The 24,736-nt window shown below is 43.2% G+C and overlaps 2 protein-coding genes across 2 annotated transcripts; one reads left to right on the top strand and one right to left on the bottom strand.

The window, feature by feature from the left end:
• The first annotated feature begins 2,702 nt into the window (after positions 1–2,702).
• Positions 2,703–13,282, top strand: fbxo46 (F-box protein 46). Its single transcript, XM_085245086.1, has 3 exons — positions 2,703–3,138; positions 8,822–9,402; positions 9,539–13,282. The coding sequence occupies exons 2-3, from the start codon at positions 8,935–8,937 to the stop codon at positions 11,366–11,368; spliced, it is 2,298 nt and encodes a 765-aa protein (XP_085101212.1). The 5' UTR covers positions 2,703–3,138; positions 8,822–8,934; the 3' UTR covers positions 11,369–13,282.
• Positions 13,283–13,842: 560 nt separating this feature from the next.
• On the bottom strand, positions 13,843–24,613 carry slc5a2 (solute carrier family 5 member 2). The gene is made up of 15 exons (XM_085245087.1): positions 24,310–24,613; positions 24,167–24,238; positions 21,681–21,785; positions 21,508–21,567; positions 21,320–21,424; positions 21,125–21,230; positions 17,732–17,812; positions 17,025–17,254; positions 16,160–16,295; positions 15,851–15,958; positions 15,599–15,749; positions 14,755–14,923; positions 14,450–14,665; positions 14,231–14,363; positions 13,843–14,144 (listed from the first exon to the last, which is right to left on the bottom strand). Exons 1-15 carry the CDS (start codon positions 24,394–24,396, stop codon positions 13,930–13,932), a joined length of 1,974 nt encoding a protein of 657 aa, XP_085101213.1. The 5' UTR covers positions 24,397–24,613; the 3' UTR covers positions 13,843–13,929.
• Between the last annotated feature and the right edge of the window lie 123 nt (positions 24,614–24,736).

Genomic DNA, 24,736 nt, shown 5'->3' with positions numbered 1-24,736 from the left:
ATTATCTGCCATAATATACTGACCTTTTGCACATATATGTATATACTTCTTCACTTTTTCAAATATCAACTTAAAGATGTTCAACACATTGTTTTTCACTTCTACTATTCTTTAGAATGAAACATATTTATTACTGTAACCAGACTGCATTTATTTAGACATCAGTCATTACTTTATGGTTGAATTTTGTCCTTCCGTGAGGCTGACATACAGTACTGCTATGGGGCAGTCAGGTCTCTTCATGCGTGTAAATGCAGAGAGAAGGTCTTTCTGCAGTGTGAATCATTTGGGGTTTTTTTCAGCTAGTTTTCATTTTGGTATTTATTTATGACAGAATTCCCATGGGCCTCATGATCCCTCTTGTGTCAACACTTTTATGTTTTTTTGTTATTTATTTATTTTTTTCTTACAACCAGCATTTCTATTTTACACAGAAAAAAAGGGAATCCAATGAAAAATCTGACGTTACATTATGGATTTAGAAAATGTTCCTGCTGTAATTATGGGTGGTCTATTGATTGACACTGAGAGTTATTGCACATTTTATGAAATTGCTGGGCAGTAAAACTTTATGCTCTGTATTAACTAGATCTGTATAATTAATAAAAATGATTAAAAGTTAAATGTTTTAACTATGGTCCTGATCCAGGCTGGTAAACAAAATTGCAGATGGATTATTGAAATATGTCCAAAAATAAATGACTATAAGCCAAAAAAAAGACTGTACAATTCTAATGAGTTTGAAAGCCAATATTTGACATGATCACCTTTATTCTTCAACACAGTCTGAACAGAATGTCTTTAGTCTTCAGGAATAGTTCTCCAGGCTCCTTGAAGGACATTCAAAGCTCTTCTTTGGATGTTACTGCACTTTGTTGGCATCACACGCTATATTATGCCTGTCAAACTGTGTTATCTTTCATTTTTCATAGATTCAACTAAAACTAGTAGTGTTTTTTGCAGACTGCTTGTAATAAAGTATCTAAAGATATGATTTAAAATTGCTTATTTGCTAAATTGTCTGCTATGTCTAGACACAACACTGGTTAATCCCTTGAGTTTGGCACTTTTTTATGCTTAAATTACTCAGTGTTTACTATCTTAACAAAACAAAAACATCCCTAATCACTGCACAATAATACAATAAAAACTGTTACCACTGATTAACTTTAAATAACAAACAATTGGTTCTTTTTATAGATATGGATATTTTATGGATAGTTCTACTACCTGATGAGTTACAGTTTAAGTTACACGCTGGTATGTCACTGGATGCTGTCACATATATGATACTGGCATGATATGGTTCCACTGGTCCACCGAGACTGAGACCTAACCCATCACCCCAAACAGTTGTGGCTGATGGCTGACTCAACCTGAGTCTGGTTTTGCCAGAGTTTTCTCCTTGTTATAAATGGGAGTTTTTCCGTCCCACTGTTGCCAAGTACTTGTTGTTTGGTGCTATATAAATATAATTGAATTGAAAGTAATTGAATTAAGATAGAAAGGTCACTGAAAATTTATATAAAGCTGCTTTGAATAGACCTGTGATGCAACATTTCTGGCCCAATAGAACGACAGTGCCCCAATCCATCGGACCTGAAAAGTCTCTGAATGGTTTGATGAGTGTGAAAATCATGGAAATCATATGATACAGCCTGTGCAGTCACCAGATCTCAACTCAGCTGAACATTTATGAAAGATTTGATCCCGGGGGTAAACAGTACCATAAACCATATCATCAAAACACCAGTATGTCTTTAAACAGTGTTTTCCAATGTTTCCAAGTAGGTTACCAGATACTTGGCCCAACAAGCAGTATAGCACAGATTAAGTCAAAGCATAGTTGTTTTTTTGTTTTTGTTTTTTAACATTGATAGTGATGACATAAGCAAAAAAGATGCTGACATTTATGCACACATAAAGCTGCGGCATCTAGCCCTCTGCTGGACTGACACGGTGCTGCTGGAGGCTTTTACACAGCTGTTTCTGAAAAGCAAATGTGCAAAAGATACTGACCACTATAATACACAATCTATATTTATCAGAGACAGCATTTAATTATGTGTGTGCATTATGGGTGTGTGAGAGTATTTAAATATAGTAGTGAGTAACAGCCAGTGCTGCTGTGAGTTTTATTTACTTGGACACACCTACAGCTTTTGGAAGATAAAATGAAACTTTAATGATCCCTGTAACCAAACTGGGTCACTGCGGCACAAGACAGTGTTGGAAACTGGGTATAAAAATGGAAACAAATCAGTCAATTTGGCACAACATTGTTGATTTCAGCTTGTGGAACATGATTGTGAACAATGAGATGTGTCGGATAACAGCAGGAGGACTTCCACAATGGAAATTTAAAAAAACAAATACAAACAAATTGTAGAAGATATGACAATATGCAAATGATTACCTAGCCAAAAAATTAAAAATGCTGATTTGGACATATTAAGTCACAGAAAGTATAGAAAAGGTGCAGAGTGCTCGTCACGGTGAACTTCACGCTGGTGTGGAATGAGTGGAAATGTGCCTATATGGATTTTCCCACCTGTCTTTGACACAGTGACCTTTTGATGTTGCGTTTTTACAGTGTGGTCCAGTGTAGAGAGCGTGGATGGAGCGGGGGGGGTGCAGGGGGCGGCAGAGGGAGGGAGCTGTGCATACGCCATATATGGGCACACCACCGACTCTGCATCGCTATTGGCTGCGGGTCTTATGCAGCTGCTTGTCAACAAGATGGCCTTCCTCATCTCGCCGTTTTGACACTGATTATTTTGGTATCCCCGAGAACATACCGTAAAAGCTTGTGTCACTTCTAAATAGATAGTGGTCGAGCGGCTGTTGATATTCCTAACAAGGCCTACAGTCAGCTAGACTGTGTCCAGAGAGCTGACAAGCACGCCATCCTCGTTGGCTGCCACTACTAAGACAAGGTTGATAAATAGAAAGTAGCTGCTGGCTAATGACGACGTTAGCCTGTGAGTGAGCTAGCTTAGCTACGTGGACACGGATAGTTAACTCGTGTCACCTGCATTTGACCAGACAGACTGGTTGGAGCGAAATTCAGCGAGGAGACACTTGTCATCGACAGCCTGTTGGTTAAGAAGGTTGTCTGCTTCAGTTAAAACCACTGAGGTAAGCCAGCTGCCAAAATACAACGCTCAGGGTCTTTTTTAAAAAAAATCGTAGCTTGCTAGCAAGCGCTGTCATGTTATTATGCAGGTAAGTTGTGCTATTCAGCTAGCAACCTTGGTAGCTACTAACCGACCTGTTTGCTATGTGCGACTACTCATTAATAATCTATATGAAGTATTCAAGTCTGTAGAAGATTTTTTAGGTTACCCTCGACGTTAGGTTATGTTAATTATTAAAGTGTTGGAAACTTGGCCAATAAGGTGATGGGAATTTTTACGTTACTATGCCGCTGTGTAAGCTAACTGTTTGCTACTTTCTCAGCCAGCTACTGGATTCCCAAAGACATTGAGATGATAACGAGCATCAAATGATTACAATAATAACAACAACAAATAAGAGTATTTGTTTCTGGATGGTGTTTTGTGATGCCACACTTGTTGGTTGAGAGTGTGGAGAGGTTGGCAGTATTTCAGCTAGTTTTCGGAGTTGTTTGGTTACCTTAAACACAACTAGGAAAGGTAAGGATAACCTGCAGGCCTCCGAGAGCGAAGACTAAATACTCCGTGGCACAAATATCTAGATGTATGCACTGCGATAGAAAATAAAATAAACTTCTCTTTCGTATAATGTTGTTTGTTTATAAGCCCATATGAAGAAGTCTAAAGGAAATCTGTTTTTGTGACTGTAGCATAATACTCTATTTTAAAAAGTCAATCTTACACGGAGTTCAGTTTGATGTGATTTTGTTTGCGAGTGTTTGATTTGCCCTCCTCCTTTCAGATGTTCAGTTGGATAACACTGTTGACACAGTGGCCTTTGTGATTGAATCAAAACTTGCATCACAGTCTAATTTGTGATGTTTCAGCACAAACGTGCAGACACACACAGACGCAGTGAGTCCTGCAGTCTACTCAGCCACACTCCCCAGGTGTCCAGACAGAAAGCCTGCTCTCACGTAATGTTCCTGGGCAGACTGCTGGAGCAGTGCGCTCTGCCCTATTGTTGTGTTGACAGTTTGCAGCAAAGCTGGCCTGCTGGCTGCTCGTCTGTTGCATTGTCTTCATGCAGGGAGGGAGATTGAGCTAAGGCTTTTTGGCATGCTTGGGTCCCATCATTCGTCTGGCTGAAATGCTGTGAAAAAGAGAGCGGGAGAGCTAGAGGGTGGTTGGAAGGAGTTTGAGTTACTCTCACTCAGTGTTATTCAGGCTGACTTCTTTGCAAAGATGGCATTAGACCAGGAGCTGACAGTCTTAAAGGGAAAAACAGCAACACCATCTTAAGTTAAATGCTTTGGTTCAGCATCTGCTAATCCGCCTCGTTAAACCTTAAATTAGAGTTTACAGGGATGTAGTACACTGTGTGTTCAGAACTGTGCTCACCTGGTGAGAGTGAAACTGCTCTTCATTTGTATAGGGAAATGAGTCCCTCCAGCAGAAATGGAGTTTTGATGTAAAAGGTCAAACCTGCAAATTTGTTCTAACAGCAGGATTTTGCGAGCAAATAAATACCTTTTTATATGTGTTGTGTGGAGCTATATTGTGTAAAACATTTGCTTTTGCAGTTGTGTAGTTGACATTTCTTCAGTAGGCTTCAGTAGCACCATCATTGCATGAGATGGGGCAGTAGCTCATATTGTCCATGTCATACGTGGTGTTTGCATCTAGGCTGTGGAGTTCGGTGTGTACTTTCTACATGCGCTAAGTCATTATTGTTGTTTTTATTCTTTTTTGTTTATTTGGCAGTTTGTGTATGTAAACGCACAGTTAAATAAATTGGTGGTATCAGTCGCTACATTTGTTGGGACAGGTTTGGAGGGATTAGTTTGTTACAGGATGCGTAAACCCAAGCTTTTATTCGCAGCAACTGGCTCTAATGAATAGGGAATAACTTTCAATTGCTGGTCAGTCTAGTACAAAATATTATAACTGAAAGAGAAATTAATCTCCAGCTTTGTCTAGCTTTGTATAAAAACAAAACAGGAGTACACCTTCTCTCACACATGCTCTTTATGTGCAGACCTCAAGTATACACAAGTCCACGCATATACGTTTGTTTGTTTGTTTGTTTGTTTATTTTGAGCAAACTGATTTTAAGATGAATTTTTAATCATCATATTTATCACTGTTAGTTTTTACAAACATGGCTAAATAAACCAACATACAACTTGCTATTCACAAAGTTCATTACAAATATTACAAATAACATATTGTGAATTTAGGTTTATTAGACAGCTGCTGCTGCTGCTTCTTATTCTTGTGGTGGTGATAATTATTGAGGATGGCTTGTAGTGAGTGCTATAAATAGCTGCAGCAGTATATATTGGTGTGCTTTTCTTGTATAAACTGATGTGCTTTTGCCTCTCATTAGTAGTGTGGCAAAAAGACTACTTTTAAAGCTAAAAATAGGTGTATAGCACAGCCAATAACATTTGAGATTTATACATTTTTACATCTTGATCCACAGCATAACAGAATAAATGTGTAAGTTCTTTTCTTTGTGCATACTCATAGTTGAGTTGTGAATAAATTTTTATGAGTGTTCTGCATTGTACTGCAGTGCACTGTAATGTGGCTTAATAACACAAATGTAGACTCAGAAGGGCAATAATCATGGGGCATGATCATTTGAGGATGTTGAAATACGATTCAGTGTGTCATTTGCAGTTTGTGTCACAATTGTTACACCCCTGGAATAGTTAAGATGACAGGTTAACTTCAGAGTTTCATAATTGACTAAATCACCGTCATAACGAAATGAATCACCTTCATATCTCTATGATGTCTCCTTAAAGGAAGAGTTAAACTGGTCAAACAACTAATGCGTTGTCATTTAAATGTATACTTATTTAGCATACACAGACTGGAAATTGCTGTTCACCTGGGCTGTCTGGTTGCATTCGTGTTCTGATGTACTATTAGTCAGTCATCTGACAACAGATGCGAGGAGTTATGCAATATCAGTGGAGCTGCCTGTTAAGCTTTATGGAAACGGAGAATACAGTGAGTGAATACAGAGAGCAGGAAGTAAAAGAATAGACTTGCTAAAACCCAGAGGAGCAACCTGGCTGAGTCCCACTGCTTGCCAGATTTTCATAGAACTGAGCAGTTTTGTTCTTTGCCAGTGCCAACACATCCACGAATAGAGAAAGAGGGTTTTCTCCAACCTTCTTTTAATTCTGTTTTTTGTTAGTTTCCTTATAGGTAGGAAAGTACAAGGAAAATACAAAAATAAAAATGTGACTGTTTTTTGTTTTTGTTGGTTGTGTGTGGGGTTTTTTGTATTTAAAAAATGTTTTTAGATTTTTATTTTTTATTTGCCATTTTTATATTTACAGGAATGTAGGTGCTATAAAGTCTGGTCTGCAGTTTAAAGTGGCTGATGTGTTGCGTGTGAGAGACTTCATAATAGATTGCTGCTGTGGGCAGGCATTCTCTCTTCTGACCCCTCTTGTTATGCCATCCAGTAAGGTATGAAAGATGGATTGCTTGCAGTGAGAATAGGGAGAGAGAAATGGATAAAAAGGAGGCCGAGAATAAAAGCGTTCAATAGACATCTGTAAGGGGTCGTGGAGCGAGGCAGGAAAAAGGGCTCGCTAGCTTCTTTTTCTTTTTTCTTTTTTTTTTTATATTCCTCACAACAGTATAATCTCAGCTCTTAGCCGTGTTGTTGCTGTGTGATTATAGAGGAAGCGTTTGAATTGGTTCACCACACTGTGTGGGTGGTGTTTGGTTTTTGCACCTCTCTGAGCTATTCCATTAGTCCAAATGTACAAAGCACCACCCATCCAGTGTGTCAGACGAGAGGCACAACCAACGAAAATGGAAAGCAGGGTTTGGTAAAAAACAGTCATACAGTAAACAGGTCTTCAATTAGCTGTGTTATCAGGCAAGGTAGGTTCGAGAACTGCCAACCACTCTAGTTTATGTGATCCATTAAAACACACCCTGTATGAACTTACATGGCCATTTCTCCTTAGCAGTTGGGATTACAATACATAGATGATCACCAGCTTTTGCACAGTGCCAACTTGTTCTATCTGGGAATATTTATTATGGCCTGTAGTAGAATAATGTCCCCTGTCACCCTTTCTAAGAATGGGTGGAGGAAATCGCAAGAAACATTAATCATAACTGAATGAAAAAGGGTGGATGCAACCTCAGGAGAACAGTGTATGACATAGATGAACTTCAGCACCAAACGGGTACTGTAGCAGTCAATCAAAAGTTAAACACAGAAAGTTAATTACAGATAAACAAAACTGCTTTTTGTGAAAACCTCACTGGAGCGAGATCTGAGCAGACACGCCACACAAGAAGCAAGAGAGGGCTCAGTTGTTGATATCATTTATAGTATGACAACTAGACATGTCAACATGGTGTTCAACACAGCGAGCAGTTGTTACTGCTGTTGTCTCATCTTGCCATGGCTGTAAAAACTTCTCATGCAGTGTAGGGCTGTCACAAACGATTATTTTGATAGTCAACTAGTCACCGATTATTTTTGCGATTAGTCGACTAATCAGATCCTGCGTCCATTGGGCGTAAAACGTACAGCTTATTGCACCAGCATGCGTCTGCTCTTATATATCGTTATTACTCTTCAATCCTACTTATTCTTGCGTCTTTTGGGATCTTACAAAGCTTCAAACGACATGTTAACTATTAGATTAGTCGACTAATCTTTAGAGTCTTCACATTATTTATATAGGGGTCAGGATGTCCCCGTCAACATAGTCTGACAGTCGTTTTTAACAAAATATTGCCATGAACGAATCAAACATGATTCAAACTACATTTAAGCTGGGGTGGGTGGTCAGTTTTTACATCTGTATTTCTGTGGTTACATTCAGGTCTGCTTTAACAGTTTAAACATATTGCTTACGACTGACAGATGAGGTGTAATTATTCAAGCTGTTCTCAGATGTCATGGACACTTTCAGGTTAGCAGTGTGCCGAACATGTTGCTCTGTTGCCACTTGTTCTTTAAGTGTGCCGGCACGTTCCTGGCAGTCCATACAGCTGGCATAGCTGCTGATGCAAAGCATGCTGGGTGGACTAAAGGCTTTCCCTCTTAGCCTGCAGCATACGCTTCTTGGCAGGGAGAAAAGGGTGAGGACAGGGAAAAGGACTACAACAGTTTCACTACTAACCCGCCTTCTCTGCTGTTTGCTAAAAATAGATCCATCATATGCCTGCATGCTCCTCCCTGTTTTGCCTTCTATTAAGTCCTCTTTGAAGCCTGGAGATGCAGAGGGAGCGGGGGAGAGAGAGGAGCGTCCATTTGGCTCTTTTGTGTTCTGTCTTTCATCCCTTTCATCTGCAGGCCACAGACCCCAAACCTGAAATGGAATCCCTTTAATTCGATTTTAGAGGCTCCAAAGCAAGTGAGATGATCTTGGTGCACAGTAGCAAATGTAACCGCTTAATCAGGTTTGGCCAGAGTAGGAGGCAGACCAGTTGTGATTAGTCCAACAGCAGTAGGATGATTGTTCTGTTCTCACCCCTTTAGCGGCGCTGAATGTGAACTCTGTGAATACGTCACAGCAGCTGTTGAGGACAGCCCTAGTTGGCCATTGATTATCTGACTTGATCTCAGCACTGATGAACACTGGCGAACTGCAGTTTAACTTTTTCTCTTCTTCTTTCCTCTTCTACTTCCTTTTCCCTCTATCCTGTCGTTGTAGGTTGTATGCCCAGCGCCCATCAGGTTGGCTCTAGGACAGGGAGCCGACAATGAGAGCTCCGGGTGTTTGCTGGCCAGTGTAGATGCCGATATGCCACGGTGGTCCGCATCCTGATGGACCGAGACACCTTCTCCCACATCCGGCTGTGGTGCCCACGCCCCTTTGGCACCTACTCCCAGAACAAAGCTAGGAATCCAGGCTCAGGGGGGAGTGGTGGAGGTAGTGGTGGTGTGGCAGGGTCCCCCTCCCTCTGCAAGTCTGAGCCCTCTTCAGGTGCCAGAAATGAAGATGTAGGGATGATAGTGGGGGTGCAGGAGCAGAATGGAGAAGAGGAGGGTGTGGGTTCAGAGAACACTCCACCTGAACCTGAGCTTGACTCCAGCTCCCTCACACAGAACCAAGCCACTCAACCCCCTTCAGCCCCTCCTACACCACCCTCCTCTGGGTCCCAGATGGAAGATGGCCGTGTTTTGTTAGACACCTGGTATGTTATTAAGCCAGGTAATACCAAGGAGAAGATTGCCTTCTTTGTTGCGCACCAGTTCAGTGGAGCTGGACAGCCTAGACCCAGTGCAATGAAGGTAAGGAGGTGAAACCGTAAAGAAGTATTGTATTTATTTATTTTGTAGTTATATAATTGTTTTTGTAAGATATTTTAGTTAGAATTGAGACAAAGACCTAAATGCATTTTTTTTTTTTTTTTTTTTTTTAAAACAGGTCAAAGGTAACTGGGCGACTGACTGCAGTAAAGCCAAAAGGCGGAGGCGATGTTCATCCTATGACCCTCCAACACGCTCCCAAGCTTCAGAGTCACTTCTCAGCAATGACCCCTCCCTTACACCTCCCAGCCCTGATGAACCACAGCTGGGAGGGGTGAATGAAACGGACCTGCTTTCAGTCGCAGAGATGGTTGCCTTGGTTGAGCAGAGGACTGCCATGGCCCTTCAAGGGATTGTGGGTGTTCATGGTAACCAACACCACCAGCCCTCTATTACCACACAGAGCCCGGGCCTTACCCACCACCAGCACACTCTCCTGCGGGGCACAGTGTCAGACCCCTCTCCTATGGTTTTTGTGTCAGACAGTTCCAGTGGTCAACCCTCCAAAGAGGTCCAGAAGTCGTCGTCTCCCATCCAGACAGACCAGCAGCTTGAGGAGCAGCAGCAGGAGTCATTCAGGGTTGCCCAGGCCATTGCGCACTTTGAGTCCCAGAACCTGGAGAATCAGCTTCATCTGGGCCCTGGTTCTGGAATAGAGTCCTGTAATCAAGACAGGGGAAGGGAGTGTAGGAGAGGAGGTGAGTCTGGTACGGTAACACCTCCTCCACCCCCCAGCCACAGTCATGGTGAGGTTAGGATAGCTTTCAGAGTGTCAAATCTGGACCCACGGTCTCAACTGGAGCCAGCTGGCAGGTCCCGCTGTATGTTTATGAGCTGTGGTGGTGGGAGTAATCAGGCAGCAGCCAGGGCCAAAGAGAAAATTACCTGTGACCTATACCAGCTTGTCAGTCCCTCATCAAGAGACCCTAGTAGTCTGCTGCTTGCTGCCACAACTGCTACCCCGAAACCAGATGGAGACCTCCATCACCCTGACAGGCCGGCCTGTGGCAGCCCAGACCCAACCCAGGAGCTCTCTTCTGGGGAGAAGAAGGCTGTAGGTGTAGGAAGGGAGCGAGTGACTGGTTTCCATGTGGAGGTGGTGGTGACAGGTGCTGTGGATCAGTGTGTGTTTTATGGCAAGGACAGTACAGAGAATGTGCAGGAGGAGACTGTATGTTTTGCTATGCCTAATGGGGGAGGGGGCAGTGGGGGTGTTGGAAACTCTACTGATCCCTCATGTGACGATCCCCCTCCTGGACAGCTCTTTTTCCTTCAGCCCCCTCGGGCTGAGGAGGAGGATGTAAAAGGAACGGGCCCTGTCAGTGGGTCAGGAATGTGCTCTTTGGACTGCGCCAACAACAACAGTCCTGGGGCAGGGGTGGCAGTGGGCTCAGGGGAGCGGGCGACCCGACCAGACTCTCCTAGCGTTGGAGAAGACTGTTCAGACCCTTCACTGTGTCGCCTCTACCGTCATGTTTCCCATGACTTCCTGGAGATCCGCTTTCAGATTCAGCGACTCCTTGAACCTCGACAGTACATGCTACTGCTCCCTGACCACATCATGGTCAACATCTTCAGCTACCTGCCAACGCGCTCGCTGGCAGCCCTCAAGTGCACCTGCCACTACTTCAAGGTATTGATTGAGACATATGGGGTGCGGGCTGTGGATTCACGGTGGAATCAAGACCCTCTCTATAGAGATGACCCCTGCAAGCAGTGTAAGCGACAATATGAGCGTGGGGATGTTTCTTTGTGCCGTTGGCACCCCAAACCTTACCACCATGACCTGCCTTATGGACGTTCCTACTGGATGTGCTGCCGGCGTACAGATAAGGACACGCCAGGCTGCCGTGTTGGACTCCATGATAACAACTGGGTCCAGCAGCCTGCTGATGGCTCTCAACCCATCCGCACCAAGCGGGAAGACAGAAGGGAGGAAGCTAGGTAGAGAAGAAAGGGCACACCTCACATATACCAACTCTCATCTCATTCTGTGCACCTCCTTCTTTCCCACTCTCATCTGATCAGAGGACAAACAGGAACAGAGAGGATCAGCACTCCAGGACTGTTTTGTTTTTCTTTGCTGCAGCACTCCTTCCTCATACCTGCCCTCAGTAGGAGGTGTTTCAGTGGTAAAGAAGGAAGAGAGGTGTGTCACTCTCCTTGCCTTGTTTGTTTTTGTTTTTTGAAGCCCTCCAGAATCCCTCTCTCCCCCACTGTGCTCCAGAGTGGTCACTTTGAAAAGTTTCCATACCAGGGTTGGGTCCCCTACTGCTGCTGTTATTCAACCCTTTTTCTGCCTCTTAATCATTCGGGTTCTTGTCTAACTCTGCACATGGTTGTTAGGTAATACATGTGAAAACTTTGCAGTGTATTTGATTGAGATTAGCATTCATAAAGTGACGCATAAAAATGTAATGCCCTAGAGCCTGCTTATTATTATTATTATTATTATTATTATTATTCCCAGAACTTGTTCTATGTTTCTGTGTCGTATCACAAACTTCCATGTTTGCTGTACAATGGTGCTTCAAGGAATGAGCTGTACCGAGTCCAACAGATGTAAAACTTTTCAGTGGTGGAATGTTCAGCATTAATATAGAAATGTGATTGTATAAAGCAAACTTGATTTTTTTTCTTTTCCGTTGTACAAGGTTGCCATTTGTACCTGTCCTGCACCATGCATTTCTATTTTCTGAATGTGCTGTAATGTTGTACACGTCGATCAGTCCCCTGATAATGCTGCTGAAATCATTGCCTGTGTCACTGATGTTAATTCTGAAATAGCCATTGGTTAATTACAGGCACAGTCTCTGCACACTGGCTGAGACTGAGATTTTGGGGCCGTGTCATAGTTTCAGATTGGACCCCCTAACCTTGCTGACCAGCCATAAAGAGGAGCCACTGAGAACTTTCTGGTTTACAGAGAATCATGGGAGATGAACCTGATTAAGTTCAGGGGGATTGAATTGGGGGGGGGGGGGAGAAACTTGATGTCACTTTGGAAAGGCCTGATGTCACTTTTGTATGGTTTGATTGACTTGGTTGTTTGCCGTTTTTTTGTTTTTATTTTTTTGTTTTCTTTTGCTGTTTTTTGGGTGTGTGTGTGTGCGTGTGTGTGTCAGTGTCAGATTGTTTGCTGTTGTATTTGCTTTTATTTTGAGGACTGAGTTCTCCCTGTACCAGTCTGTCACCCTACTCAACCTGCAAAGATTTATTTTTAAGTATTCTATGTTTGTTTTAACCCCTAGCTCTCTTCCTTTCTTCCACCCCCTCCGTCCTCCGATCTGGCAGAGGGCAGTGTTTGCCAAAGCTGTCATTCATGCTTTGAAGTGGGTTAAACCAACTACCACACGCCGCAGAAACTCTCTACACCAGCTTCCAGCCTTAAAAGCCCCCCTACCTCTTACCCACCCTGCAGGAGACTGAGGCATCAGATACCTCACAGATGATCAAGAGTATTGGGAGTCGCACAGGACCCTGTAAGTGGCTAGATTTCAGATGCTCAACAGACTTCATTCAGCTCTTCTGGATCCACCCAAAACTCTTAGAGTGGGAGTGTAAGATGAACAGTGCCTGGTGACTGCTCTGACTCTCCATTCTTAGGGAGGGGAAACAAAAAGCCTCCGCCTTTCTCTCTCTTGCTTTTACACTCCCAGACCCCCCCCCCCCCCTCCCCCCTCCCCACAAGCTGACAGACTGGACATTAAAGAACTGATGTGATGAATGATGCTGAAACTCTGCATGGAGATGGGAAGGTGGTTGGATAGTTATGGGAGACCTCTGTGGGTTCCAGATGTGTACAATGCTCATGGGAAATATCTGCTTAAATAAAAACAGAAGTGATGATTAAAACTGGAAATCGGAATCACTACCTGGTTTGTGTGGTGTCTCAACAGCCAAGTTACGATTACAAGTCAATCTGTGTCCCTGCCTATGTATGGAGTAATATTAGAGCCGACTCGATTATTGGACACAATACAAACCACCTTTTTCCTTCCCTTGAAACTGCTTTTAACGGAAAAACGGGAATGAAGATGGGCACAGTATGAGCACACATGTTGTTGGGTGGTATAAAGCAACTCCAAACTTTCCACTGATTTTCTTTTTTTTTTTTTTTTTTTTTTTTTGAGACGGTTTTAGAGGTTAGAAAAATCTTTAGGCTTTATTGAGTTAACTTCTATTAGAATTCAATCTTCACACCTTTCGAGATCGACCTGTGATTGAATCACGATGTAACCGTATACAGTAATGGCATTTTAACCTGATAAAGCATTTTTCAGACTGTGCATTACATATGCTTTTTAAAACTGGACAAAAGTAGAGAAGGACCATGCTGTGTCAGAATGCAGCATGGTTGTATATTTGCACGTGCACCTACTTTGAACTACTTCAAAATAAAGAAAATAGCTTAAGTGCAGTGACCAGAGTTTGCCAACAGATGGCAACACTTGTATTTATTTCTAGACATTTAAAAATCCACCTTCATTAAGCAACATAAGGACTCTGTCATGCATAGTATCCCCACATGAAAACTGCTACAGCCATCATGATGAGAGCGTTGACGTCCACTGTGTTCTTCCACACTGGGTCCTCACTGATGTCGGGCATCTGCACCGGTTCCTCAGGTTCTTCTTCGTCATTGGTCGGGGAGGAACTGCCACCCTGGCCAAAGAACCGTTTGATAAGTTGGCAGATCCCAGACTGCTCTTCCTCTTCAGCCACTGAAAGGGAGAAATAGTTTGTAAGCTGCTTTAGTGAGTGTTTCTTCTGCTTTTCTCCATCACTGCGATTTCACTTTGTTTCTTACCTGCATCGCTTTTATTCTCCCTCATCCTCCTGCTGGCCTCTCTCCTGGCCCTCCTCCCTTTTTCCTCTTGCTCCCAGTCCAGATCTTTTCTCTCCTCTTTGGAATGACGAAGGCTGAACACCAGACGATGAAGCTGGAAGGCATGTTTTTGTCATAAGCATTTGATAAATAAGGCCTTATTTTGGCCCTCAGTGAATCAGTGCTGTGTAAATCACTTACATGCTGGTCATCTATTGGCTCGCTGCAGCAACTGACCAGCAACACAAGCGCTGAGGTACAGAAGAAGAGGATAATGGCAAAGTGGAGGTAATGGATCCCACACACCAGGTAAGGGCAGCTGGAGGGGAAAATACAGCTGCCGGTACCAAACCAGAACTCAAGCAACATCCGACACAAACCCATCAGCAGACCACAAATCAGGCCCCAGAAGGCACCCTGCAAGTGGAGGAAGATGAGTGTTATGTCATATAACTGTGACTACACCTGGTGTTTCATCGCTGTAATGTTGGCAGACGATGTCTCACCGTTTCATTGACCCTCTTAACAAACACAGCCAGGAGGAAGACGGCGGCGATAGGGGGAGCCAGATAGCTGGAGACGGACTGGATGTAATCAAACAGCTGACCGCTCTGTGCCGCCTGCACCACCGGGATCCAGCAGATACTGACAGCTACAATACACAGAACCCAGACTCTAAAGACCAGAGAAAATATGAGAGTTTGGTAAATCAGTCCATATCAGTTCAGTTTTATAAACCTCTGCTGTTTATATTACTTTCCTAGGAAAGGAAATGAAGAACTTCTCGTATGACGTCTTCAGCAAAGTGTAATTCTTTAAAACTCTACTACTTGTTATTTAACAAAAGTTTCTGACATGCGCATTATTACAGTGTTAGATGTTCATATTAAACATGTTGTCACCTCTTGGCCAGGACTCCCTTGAAAAAGAGGTTTTTAATCTCAATGGGACTTTTCCTGGTAAAATAAAGGTTAATAATAATAAACATGGCCATAGTTTCAAATAATAAGGTCAGTGTGTGTGCAACAAGTTCTTTTTGGTTATTTCTCTACTCCAAGTTCATTTTGACGAGCAAAGTAAGAGCAGATATTCTTAAAACGATCCTCTCAGGGACGCTGCTCTGGCTCCAAACCTTCAATTTACGAGGGGCTGCCAATCAGTAGCAAGTTAGCCTACACGGAGCTAGGGTTAGGGTGATGAACACAAGGGCCATCCAGTATAAGATAAATACGATTATGTTAACTGTGGCTAATGCAGGGTTACTCAAGCAGAGTCCAAGAAAAGGACCTCTCTTTGGTTATGCTGGTTTTCTGTAACATTGAGTGTTACAGAAAGCATGCTGCACTGTACCTGCCTACGACGATGAGCTCACGCTCAGTGGCCTGTGGTCTGATACGGGTCCAGATGTCCATGGTGAACAAAGTGCTGCTGCTGTTAAAGATGGAGGCCAAAGAGGACATGAGAGCAGCCAGCATCACAGCCAGCATCAGACCGCGCAAACCTGGACAAAAGCGTGACAGGAAGCAGAGCAGGGGTCATGTAAGGCAAAAATAACCATCTTTTTTTTTTTTTTTTAAATGTAGCCAATAATTGTGTCCTTACCATCCGGCATTATTGATATCACCAGTTTAGGATAAGCTATATTGGAGCAGCCCACCTCAGTCCCACAAATGTTCTTGCAGAGTTCAGGGACCACACAGCCAACCTCATCTATAAAAACACACACACACAACGTTCAGACACATCACCTGCCTACAGCAAGTCAAGCTTACAAGCGAGAGTTCAAAAAGCTTAATGGAATTATGGTCTTGGATTTGAGATGAGTCACTTTTGACGATTCGGTCTCAAAAGAGCCAGGCAGGTTCATAAGGATGCAGTGTGCACCTGCCACTACTAGTGTAGCCCACAGACCTGGGTAGAGAATCCTGCTGATCATGCCGGGGAACACCATGAGGAACATGGGCAGCAGTTTGAGGTAGCCGCACATGATGCAGCCGGCCTTCACGTCTGTGATGCTGCGAGCTGCGAGGCACCGCTGTACAATCACCTGGAGAAAGACACAGACTAACGATATGTGCCTAAAGGTTCAGACATTTGCTTTAAAGTAGCAACTGTTAATGCAGTAATTCTGCATCTTATGGGCCTTATTAGTGTAACACAGCATGTGAGGATGCTTTACTGGGGGGCAAATGAAATACTGGTTTGCTAATGTGTTTTTCTTTCATCCTTCACCAGCTAGACTATTTTTCTGTATTGTTGCACTCCATTGGTTCCTCCTCCTCCTCCTCCTTGAGGACAGACGCCCTTGTACCAGGTTATCAGCTTGACTTCAGTGTATCGTAAAGACAGTTACAGCAGTGTATGTGCGCTGCAGCTGGCTCCACAGTGTAGCGATTTACACATTCGACTAACAAGCGAAAGATTCTGGGTGGAGACATGAATCCCTTTGGGGTAATGCCAGGAAGGGAATAAGACTGTGAATAAAAGAGCTGCCCAAAGTAGGTTCTTCTGTGAGCTGCAGTAAGCCTCTCTGAGTCAGCGGTAGTGTCCGCTGACTGCATAAACAGAGAAGTTGAGAGAAAGGCTACAAAGTTTGTCTTTAACTATTGATTTTTAAGAACTAAATTACTAATACTGGTAAAGCGTGCCATTTAAAGTTGTAACTCTGACAACATATGTTGCTGTATTTCACCTTTTATGGTAGTTGAAGCTGTTAGAAACTGGCTGAACTCCCTGGCTCCCCAAACCAAAGTGCTTCCACTGATATAAAAGTCACCTGATCTGTACACCAGTACCAGATGCCCCCTATTGGAATCCCAATCAGCACCCCGGGCCAGGGCAGGTCCCCTGCAGCTGGGTCTCTCAGCAGGTTGAAGGCGTCCGCTCTGGGGGTGTAGCAGTGGGGGGAGATGTTGTAGCGGTGGGGTTCCAGGGAGGTGAAATTAAGCGGCGTGGCGGAGCTGTATTTATTAAGCAGAGCGCTGTAGCCCCCGACTTTAGCAAATGCTAGAGGTGAGAAGGAGAAAGCATGAGGATAATTTGTGCTAGGACCCCTCCCTCTAAGGCTGATGATGCTTAAAACACACTCAATTTCCCAAAATCTCAAACAGGACTCTTGCTTGTGTGTGTAAGCGTGTTGTGTTTTTACTGTTCAATAGTCCAGAACTCTCTTGTTGTGTCAAACTGATATCCTAACTGAAGACATGAGTCAGCTGCTGAAGCAGCACTAACTGCTCAGAGGATTAGTTAATATTCTACACCAGTACTAGACTGTGATTTCAAGACGTTTTAGTAAAGAATGGTTGTAGAGTCAGCAAAAGGTGTGGTGGGGTTGCATGTCTGCACTGTCAGCAAACTGTACACCTCTACTGTAATGAAGTCAATGATTGCAGACCCTGGTTAACGTCTTTCCTGTTGTTGTGAAACTGCTGGGGACCCAGGTGTGACCCGCGTGTTGTGTCGTGCTGCAAAGATTGGACTCACAGAAGCCGGTAAGGACAAAGGCCCCAGCAATGATGACAAAAGTCTGAACTGTGTCGGTGTACATCAGCGCAGCCAGCCCACCTGGTAAGACACACACGCACACGCACACACACACACACACACACACACACACACACACACACACACACACTGAACTACACTGATATGGAAAAAATCTCTGCAATATTTTGTCAACGTAAAGTTGTCAAGAAATCAGAATATAGGACCCTGATATTATTTTTTTAGTCTAATGGGGCGAATTTTAGTATCATTGCATTCTGCAAAAGACCTTTCATTAAACTCTCTCTGCGCTGTGGTTGCACTCATCTTTTAAACTCTGTAAGCCAGAGCTTATCCTACAAACTACAAGTTCCCACATCCAAGGTCTCCCTGGTGATATCACTATAGCAACGTAATAGTTATATGGTTTCACATGTGTAAAGTTAGTGGAGTAGACCTTAAATAAATAACTATTTCATCCCCTGCTAAATTTGGAAGTTTGCTAACTTGTAAAGAAATGAATGGTCTCTAATTTTTATGGTAGTTTCATTTTAATGGAGAGAGACAGAATATCAACTCAAAATAGATTTAAAAAATTAAATAAATGTTAAAAATTGATTCGCATGTTTTTGAGTGAAAAAAATATTTGTCTTGTCTTGGTAGCCGGGGATCGGTCCGCCAGGGCCTCCGCTCCTGGCCGCCGTCCGACTCACATTGCACCCAACCCCTACAGTGCCTCCTGCGGGTGGTGGACCTGCAGGAAGATGGGCCCACATCCCTTTTTCGGGCTGTGCCCGGCTGGACCCCATGGACTAAGGCCCGGCCACCAGACACTCGCCCTCGGGCACCCTCCCTGGGCCTGGCTCCAGGGTGGGGCCCCGGTAACCCTGCTCCCTCGATAGTCTTTTCATACGGGTCTTCTGAATCGCTCATTGTCTGGTCCCTCACCCAGGACCAATTTGCCATGGGAGACCCTACCAGGGGGCAAAAGCCCCCAGACAACATAGCCCCTGGGAACCCTGGAACACACAAACCCCTCCACCAAGATAAGGTAGTGATTCGCGGTTTTCGTCCTGGTCGCGGAACACTGGACTAGCTCTTTATCCTCTCAAGGATACTCGAGGGCGCATGGGAGTTTGCCCAACCAGTCTACATGTGTTGTGTGGACTTGGAGAAGGCATTCGACCGTGTCCCTCGGGGGGTCCTGTGGGGGGTGCTCCGGGAGGCCCATTGCTACGGGCCATTCAGTCCTTATACGACCGTTGCAAGAGCTTGGTTCGCATTGCTGGCAATAAGTCGGACTCGTTCCTGGTGGGTGATGGGCTCTGCCAGGGCTCCCCTTTGTCACTGATTCTGTTCATAATTTTTATGGACAGAATTTCTAGGTGTAGCCAAGTGGCGGAGGGCTTTCACTTTGGTGGTCTCAGGATCTCATCTCTGCTTTTCGCAGATGATGTGGTCCTGTTGGCTTCATCAGGTGATGGCCTACAGCTTGCCTTGGAACGGTGCGCAGCCGAGTGTGAAGTGGTGGGAATGAGAATTGGCACCTCCAAATCTGAGGAAATGGTCCTCAGCCGGAAAAGGGTGAGGTGCCCACTCTGGGTCAGGGACGAGACCCTGCCCCAAGTGGAGGAGTTTGAGTATCTCGGGGTCTTGTTCACGAGTGATGGGAGAAGGGAGCCGGAGATCGACAGACAGATTGGTGCTGTGGCTGCAGTGATGCGGATTTTCTACAGGATTGAGGTCTGGAGATATGCAAAGTCACTACCTTTCAATGGACTGAAGTCATCTTGTACCCTTAGCAGAAAAACAGTCCCCAAGCATTGATGTTTCCCCCTCTATGCTTGACTGTGAGGATGGTTTTCTTTGGGTCATACTCAGCATTTCTCTTCCTACAAATATGGTGGGTTGAGTTGATGCCAAAGAGTAGTGTTACTGATGGTATTTTTAGTGACTGTGGTCCCAGCTGCCTTCAGATTATTAACAAGCTCCTACCATAGAGTTTTGTGTTGTTGTGGAATTTTCTATTAAAAAAGTCTACAACAAGGTCAGCTGTGGTCAAGCTACACTGCTCAAAAAATAAAATAAAATAAAGGGAACATTTAAACAACATTATGTAACTCCAAGTCAGTTACACTTCTGTGAAATCAAAATGTCCACTTAGGAAGCAACACTGATTGACAATCAGTTCCACATGCTGTTATGCAAAAGTACAGACAACAGTTGGAAATTATAGGCAATTAGCAAGACATCCCCAATAAAGGTGGTGACCACAGACCACTTCACAGTACCTATGCTTTCTGGCTGATGTTTTGGTCACTTTTGAATGCTGGCGGTGATTTATCTCTAGTGGTAGCATGAGATGGAGTCTACAACCCACACAAGTGGCTCAGGTAGTACAGGTCATCCAGGATGGCACATCAATGCGAGCTGTGGCAAGAAGGTTTGCTGTGTCTGTCAGCGTAGTGTCCAGAGCATGGAAGTGCTACCAGGAGACAGGCCAGTACATCAGGAGACATGGAGGAGGGCAACAAACCAGGAGCAGGACCGCTATCTCCACCTTTGTCAAGGAGGAACAGGAGGAGCATTCCCAGACCTCTGCAAAATCACCTCCAGCAGGCCAGAAATGTGCATTTGCTCAAACGGTCAGAAATGACTCCATGAGGGTAGCATCAGGGTCCAACGACCACAGGTGGGGGTTGTGCTTAGAACCCAACATCGTGCAAGTCGTTTGGCATTTGCCAGAGAACACCAAGATTGGCAGCTTCACCACTGGCGCCCTGTGCTCTTCAAAGATGAAAGCAGGTTCACATTGAGCACATGTGACAGAGTCTGGAGATGCCATGGAAAACATTCTGCTGCCTGCAACATCTTCCAGCATGACCAGACCAAGAAAAGGCTATACAAACCTCTACAGTGAAATCCTAAGCACCTAAATCTAAATGTAAGAAAAAATTAGAATTTTCCCCGTTACAGTGTTGATCCACCTCCTTTCTCGTGATCTATCCCTGACATCCTTTTACAACTCTTTGGTCTTGTCTGTCTTTGGTCTAGGCTGTCCATATGGTGATGGACAGCCAAATCTCTAGAAGCCATAATTCTGGCTGGGTTGTAGGGGATCAAATACTTATTTCATGTACTGTATAGATCAGGGGTGGGGAACTCCAGGCCTCAAGGCAGGTGTCCTGCACTTTTTGGATATCACCCTGGGTCAACACACCTGAATCAAATGATTAGTTCATTACCAGGCCTCTGGAGAACTTCAAGACTTGTTGAGGAGGTAATTTAGCCATTTAAATCAGCTGTGTTGGATCAAGGACGCATCTAAAACCTGCAGGACAGCGGCCCTTGAGGCCTGGAGTTCCCCCACCCCTGGTATAGATCCTACCATACCTGTAACAGTGTACAAAGCTGTTATTAACAGAAGGGCGATGACAGCCACGTAGATATTCCATCCTAACGCCTGCTGGATAAACACTGCTCCTGAAAACATATCCACCTGGAGAGAGACAGAGATTGAATGAAGAGAGAAATACACACAATAGGGACAGTTTTTTAAAACACGTGTGCACTAATGGGATCACTTACTGAGATCTTAGTCAAAATGTACAGTAACAGTGAGATAACTGACAGGTAGAGGCTGATTCTGGTCCCACCAAACCTCTTCTTCAGGTACTGAGGCATCGTGATCACCTGCCACAGCACAACATCTCATCACACCAGTGAATGGCTACACTTTATGATGCCTGAAATACAGCACAGGCTGAACTTCTTACCCCGGCTGTGAGGTAGACAGGTACAAACAGCCAGCCGAGCAGCAGCACGATAAACAGAGCCTGGCACATAAAAACGAACAACACACAAAAACACGCGACATATTTAGACCTTCTTCCAGTCACTTGTTGTCATTTACAGTGTGTCTAATGTAGGCAAATAAGGTGACTGTTACACTCCACTCAAACCCTCCAACGGCGATGCCGCCAGCCGCCCCGGTGCCTGCCAAACCAACAAAGTGACCACTGCCGATGTTGCTGGCAAACAGAGACGCACCAACCTGCAAAAACCACACGAGATGCCGATCCAGCAAAATTACAGGAGCTTTTAATAAATAACTGATCATTAAATTAATTAAACTGGCATTTCAAAGGCTTAAAATCACGAAAATTATTGAATATTTGGTCATTTTTGCCACGAAGGTGTTGAGAGGGAGAGAGAGAAAATTTGAGATCTGGCACTACATAAAAAACATATACTAATTAATGCAATCAAATGAATTTTGATGCCCGGGACTTCTGCTTCGGGATCTGTACATACACTTGATGCATTACTCGACTCTTCCTCCGCACAAAATGGACTGGTTACTCCAGTCAGAGGCACTATCACAGGAAAAGGCGAAAGAGATCTATGAAGCACGCAGAAAACGTAACAGTAAAACGCAACACTGACACTGCAAGTAAGACAAGAGAAACTATTTCAATGTGAATTTGTGATTGTTACAAGTGAAACAGCAAAACCAATAAATATTCTCTTCACTGCTGTTTATTTCTATGAGATCATTAGAGGTGTTAAACTTTAAACTTCATATGTTTAAACATTACAGGTTCCTCAGTACTGTAACGTAATAACTGTGCTTCATTTGGTGTTGTTACTAGGATGTGACTCAGCAGTTATATATACAGTACTGTGCTAAAGTTTTGAGATACCCTTTATTTCTTTATATATTTGCTAAGAAAATGGAAAAACATGCAAACATAGAAACAATATATAAGCTAAAAACAGAGTTTCTATCCAGGTATGCTTTTACTATACTGGCAGTGTGTTTGTGATCATTGTCATTCTGAAAAACAAAGCTGTTGTCAATCAGTTATTTTCCAAATGGTTTTGGATGTTGGTTTAAACTCTGACGATATTATTCGTGTTAATAATTCCCTAAAACCACTCACAGAAAGCCAGCTCCAAACCACGACAGTGCCTCCATCATGCCTTGCAGATGAGTGTAGACACTCACTGTTCAGAGATATACTGTACGTCTCTGATAGGTCAAATCAAATCAAATCAAATCACTTTTATTGTCACATCACATGTGCAGGTACATTGGTACAGCACATGTGAGTGAAATTCTTGTGTGCGAGCTTCACAACCCATATGGAAAAGAAATAGTAAAAACTTATATGTGATTAAGTAAATCATATAAGGCTTACATGATTTACTCATGAAAGTGGCCACTTTCTCATTACTTTCATACATTGTTTTAGTAAGTATCCAAAACATACAAGTTTCATTATATAATTTTTCAAGGGCTCTTATATCTGTTTTCACTCTTATATGCTTTTCATACAAGTTTCACACAAGACAGATACAAACTTTATAAGATTTATATATATCTTTTCCATATGGGAAGCAACAGAGTTGTGCAAAATACAAAGAAGGTTAAAGAAATGCAAACAAACGGTGTGCTTTATGACAGGCTGCTAGTAACAAAATGCCTAAATATACAAAAGTGGTTCCTCTCTTGAGTAAAGCGTCTTTTTTATGCTTCATAGATTCATATTTTAGTAGGACTGTACTGAAAATGAGCGGGGGGGGGGGGGGGGGGGGGGGGGGGGGGAACGGCCAGTATATTTAAAAAACTTTTAAAGACCTTCAGAAAACTTGAAAAACAATTTCTTAAGGTAATGTTAAAAACTGGTGACTTGGAAGAAAAATATCCAGAAACGTGGCTCAAGACTTTTGCACAGTTCTGTATAAAACCTATTCCTTCAACAGAGTATCTGTATAACACTTAGAGCTTACTTTGAATAAAATAATCAGTGAAAACATGGAGCTTAGAAACTCAGAACATAACCTGCTCCAGATCAGTTTGTGATGAGCAGAAGTTTCCATGGTGCTCTAGCCAGAGAAAGAGAGCCACTTCATTAATCTCACCTTTTTGCACAACCTTCAGGCCAAAAAATACAACTGAATGAGAGAGAATGCAACAGGAAAAGAAAAATGGACACATTCAGACATACAAATGTTTTCAGGTCAAAATGCAAATAGTTTGTGGCGCATTTTCAATTTCAGAACTGATGATGTTCGGTTGAAGCCTCATATTCAGAAATTTAGCATTTTTCAATGCAGGAGTGTGTGCTCATTCACAATCACTCACATTTATGGGGGATTATTATTTGATATACTGATCATGTTTTAAGATACTGCAAAAAGATTCTATGCAGATTCAATATTTAAAAATCCAATAACGATAGTATCGTTTTTATGTATTGGCTATTTATACACCGCCTTTGGATAAACCGCAAAGTATAGCACAATTGTTTTAAAATTACTTCAAACTTTGGTATTTCTGTGCAGCGCCTATTACTGGCTGATGAATACAGTGAAGATATTAAGCCAATAACAGTTTAAAGTGTACATTTATTGTGTATCTACTGAACTCACCGGCCACCAGGTCATGGTACGACCGGCCAAGAAATATCCCCCAACTGTCCCACGATTGGTCCGAAACATGGACTGGAACATGGAAAAGTGCGTAAACATCAAAGATGATCAGAATAATCAGGAATTCTCTAAGGCACACTTACCCAGACGCCAACACTTATCACCACAATGAAATATCCAACAATGATGGAGATGTCTGCTGGATTGCTGATGGTCACCTTGTCTGCCATTGCTCCACTTGTACCTAAAAACACTCTAAAACTTGACTTGATATGATTCCTTAGAGGAAACCTGCTTTGGGTTTACCTGCAACTTTTCTTCAAGTAAAGCTTTTTTTAAAGTCTTGTCATCTACAAAAAAAAAAATACACCTACATTTCTGCATCAACTTGACTACAAAGATGAGCAGCAGTTAGGCAGCAAAGTTGGGGCGACTGGTCTAAGTGAGAGCTCTGGTCACTTTTGACAATGGGCAGATTCAGCAGTTTATTTATTAGAGTAATTATTAACACTAAACCATGAAAAACATGCCTTGAGTTAAGTAGCTCCACTGGATTGAATTAATATTTTA

This window comes from Mchenga conophoros, linkage group LG14 (assembly GCF_057382185.1).
Source record: "Mchenga conophoros isolate Kocher_MC1m ecotype Shallow Benthic linkage group LG14, M_conophoros_male_GT1.1, whole genome shotgun sequence".
In the NCBI taxonomy this organism is placed as follows: Eukaryota; Metazoa; Chordata; class Actinopteri; order Cichliformes; family Cichlidae; genus Mchenga; species Mchenga conophoros.
Note: the sequence above shows the minus strand (reverse complement) of the source record. Positions and strands in the feature narration are given on the sequence as shown.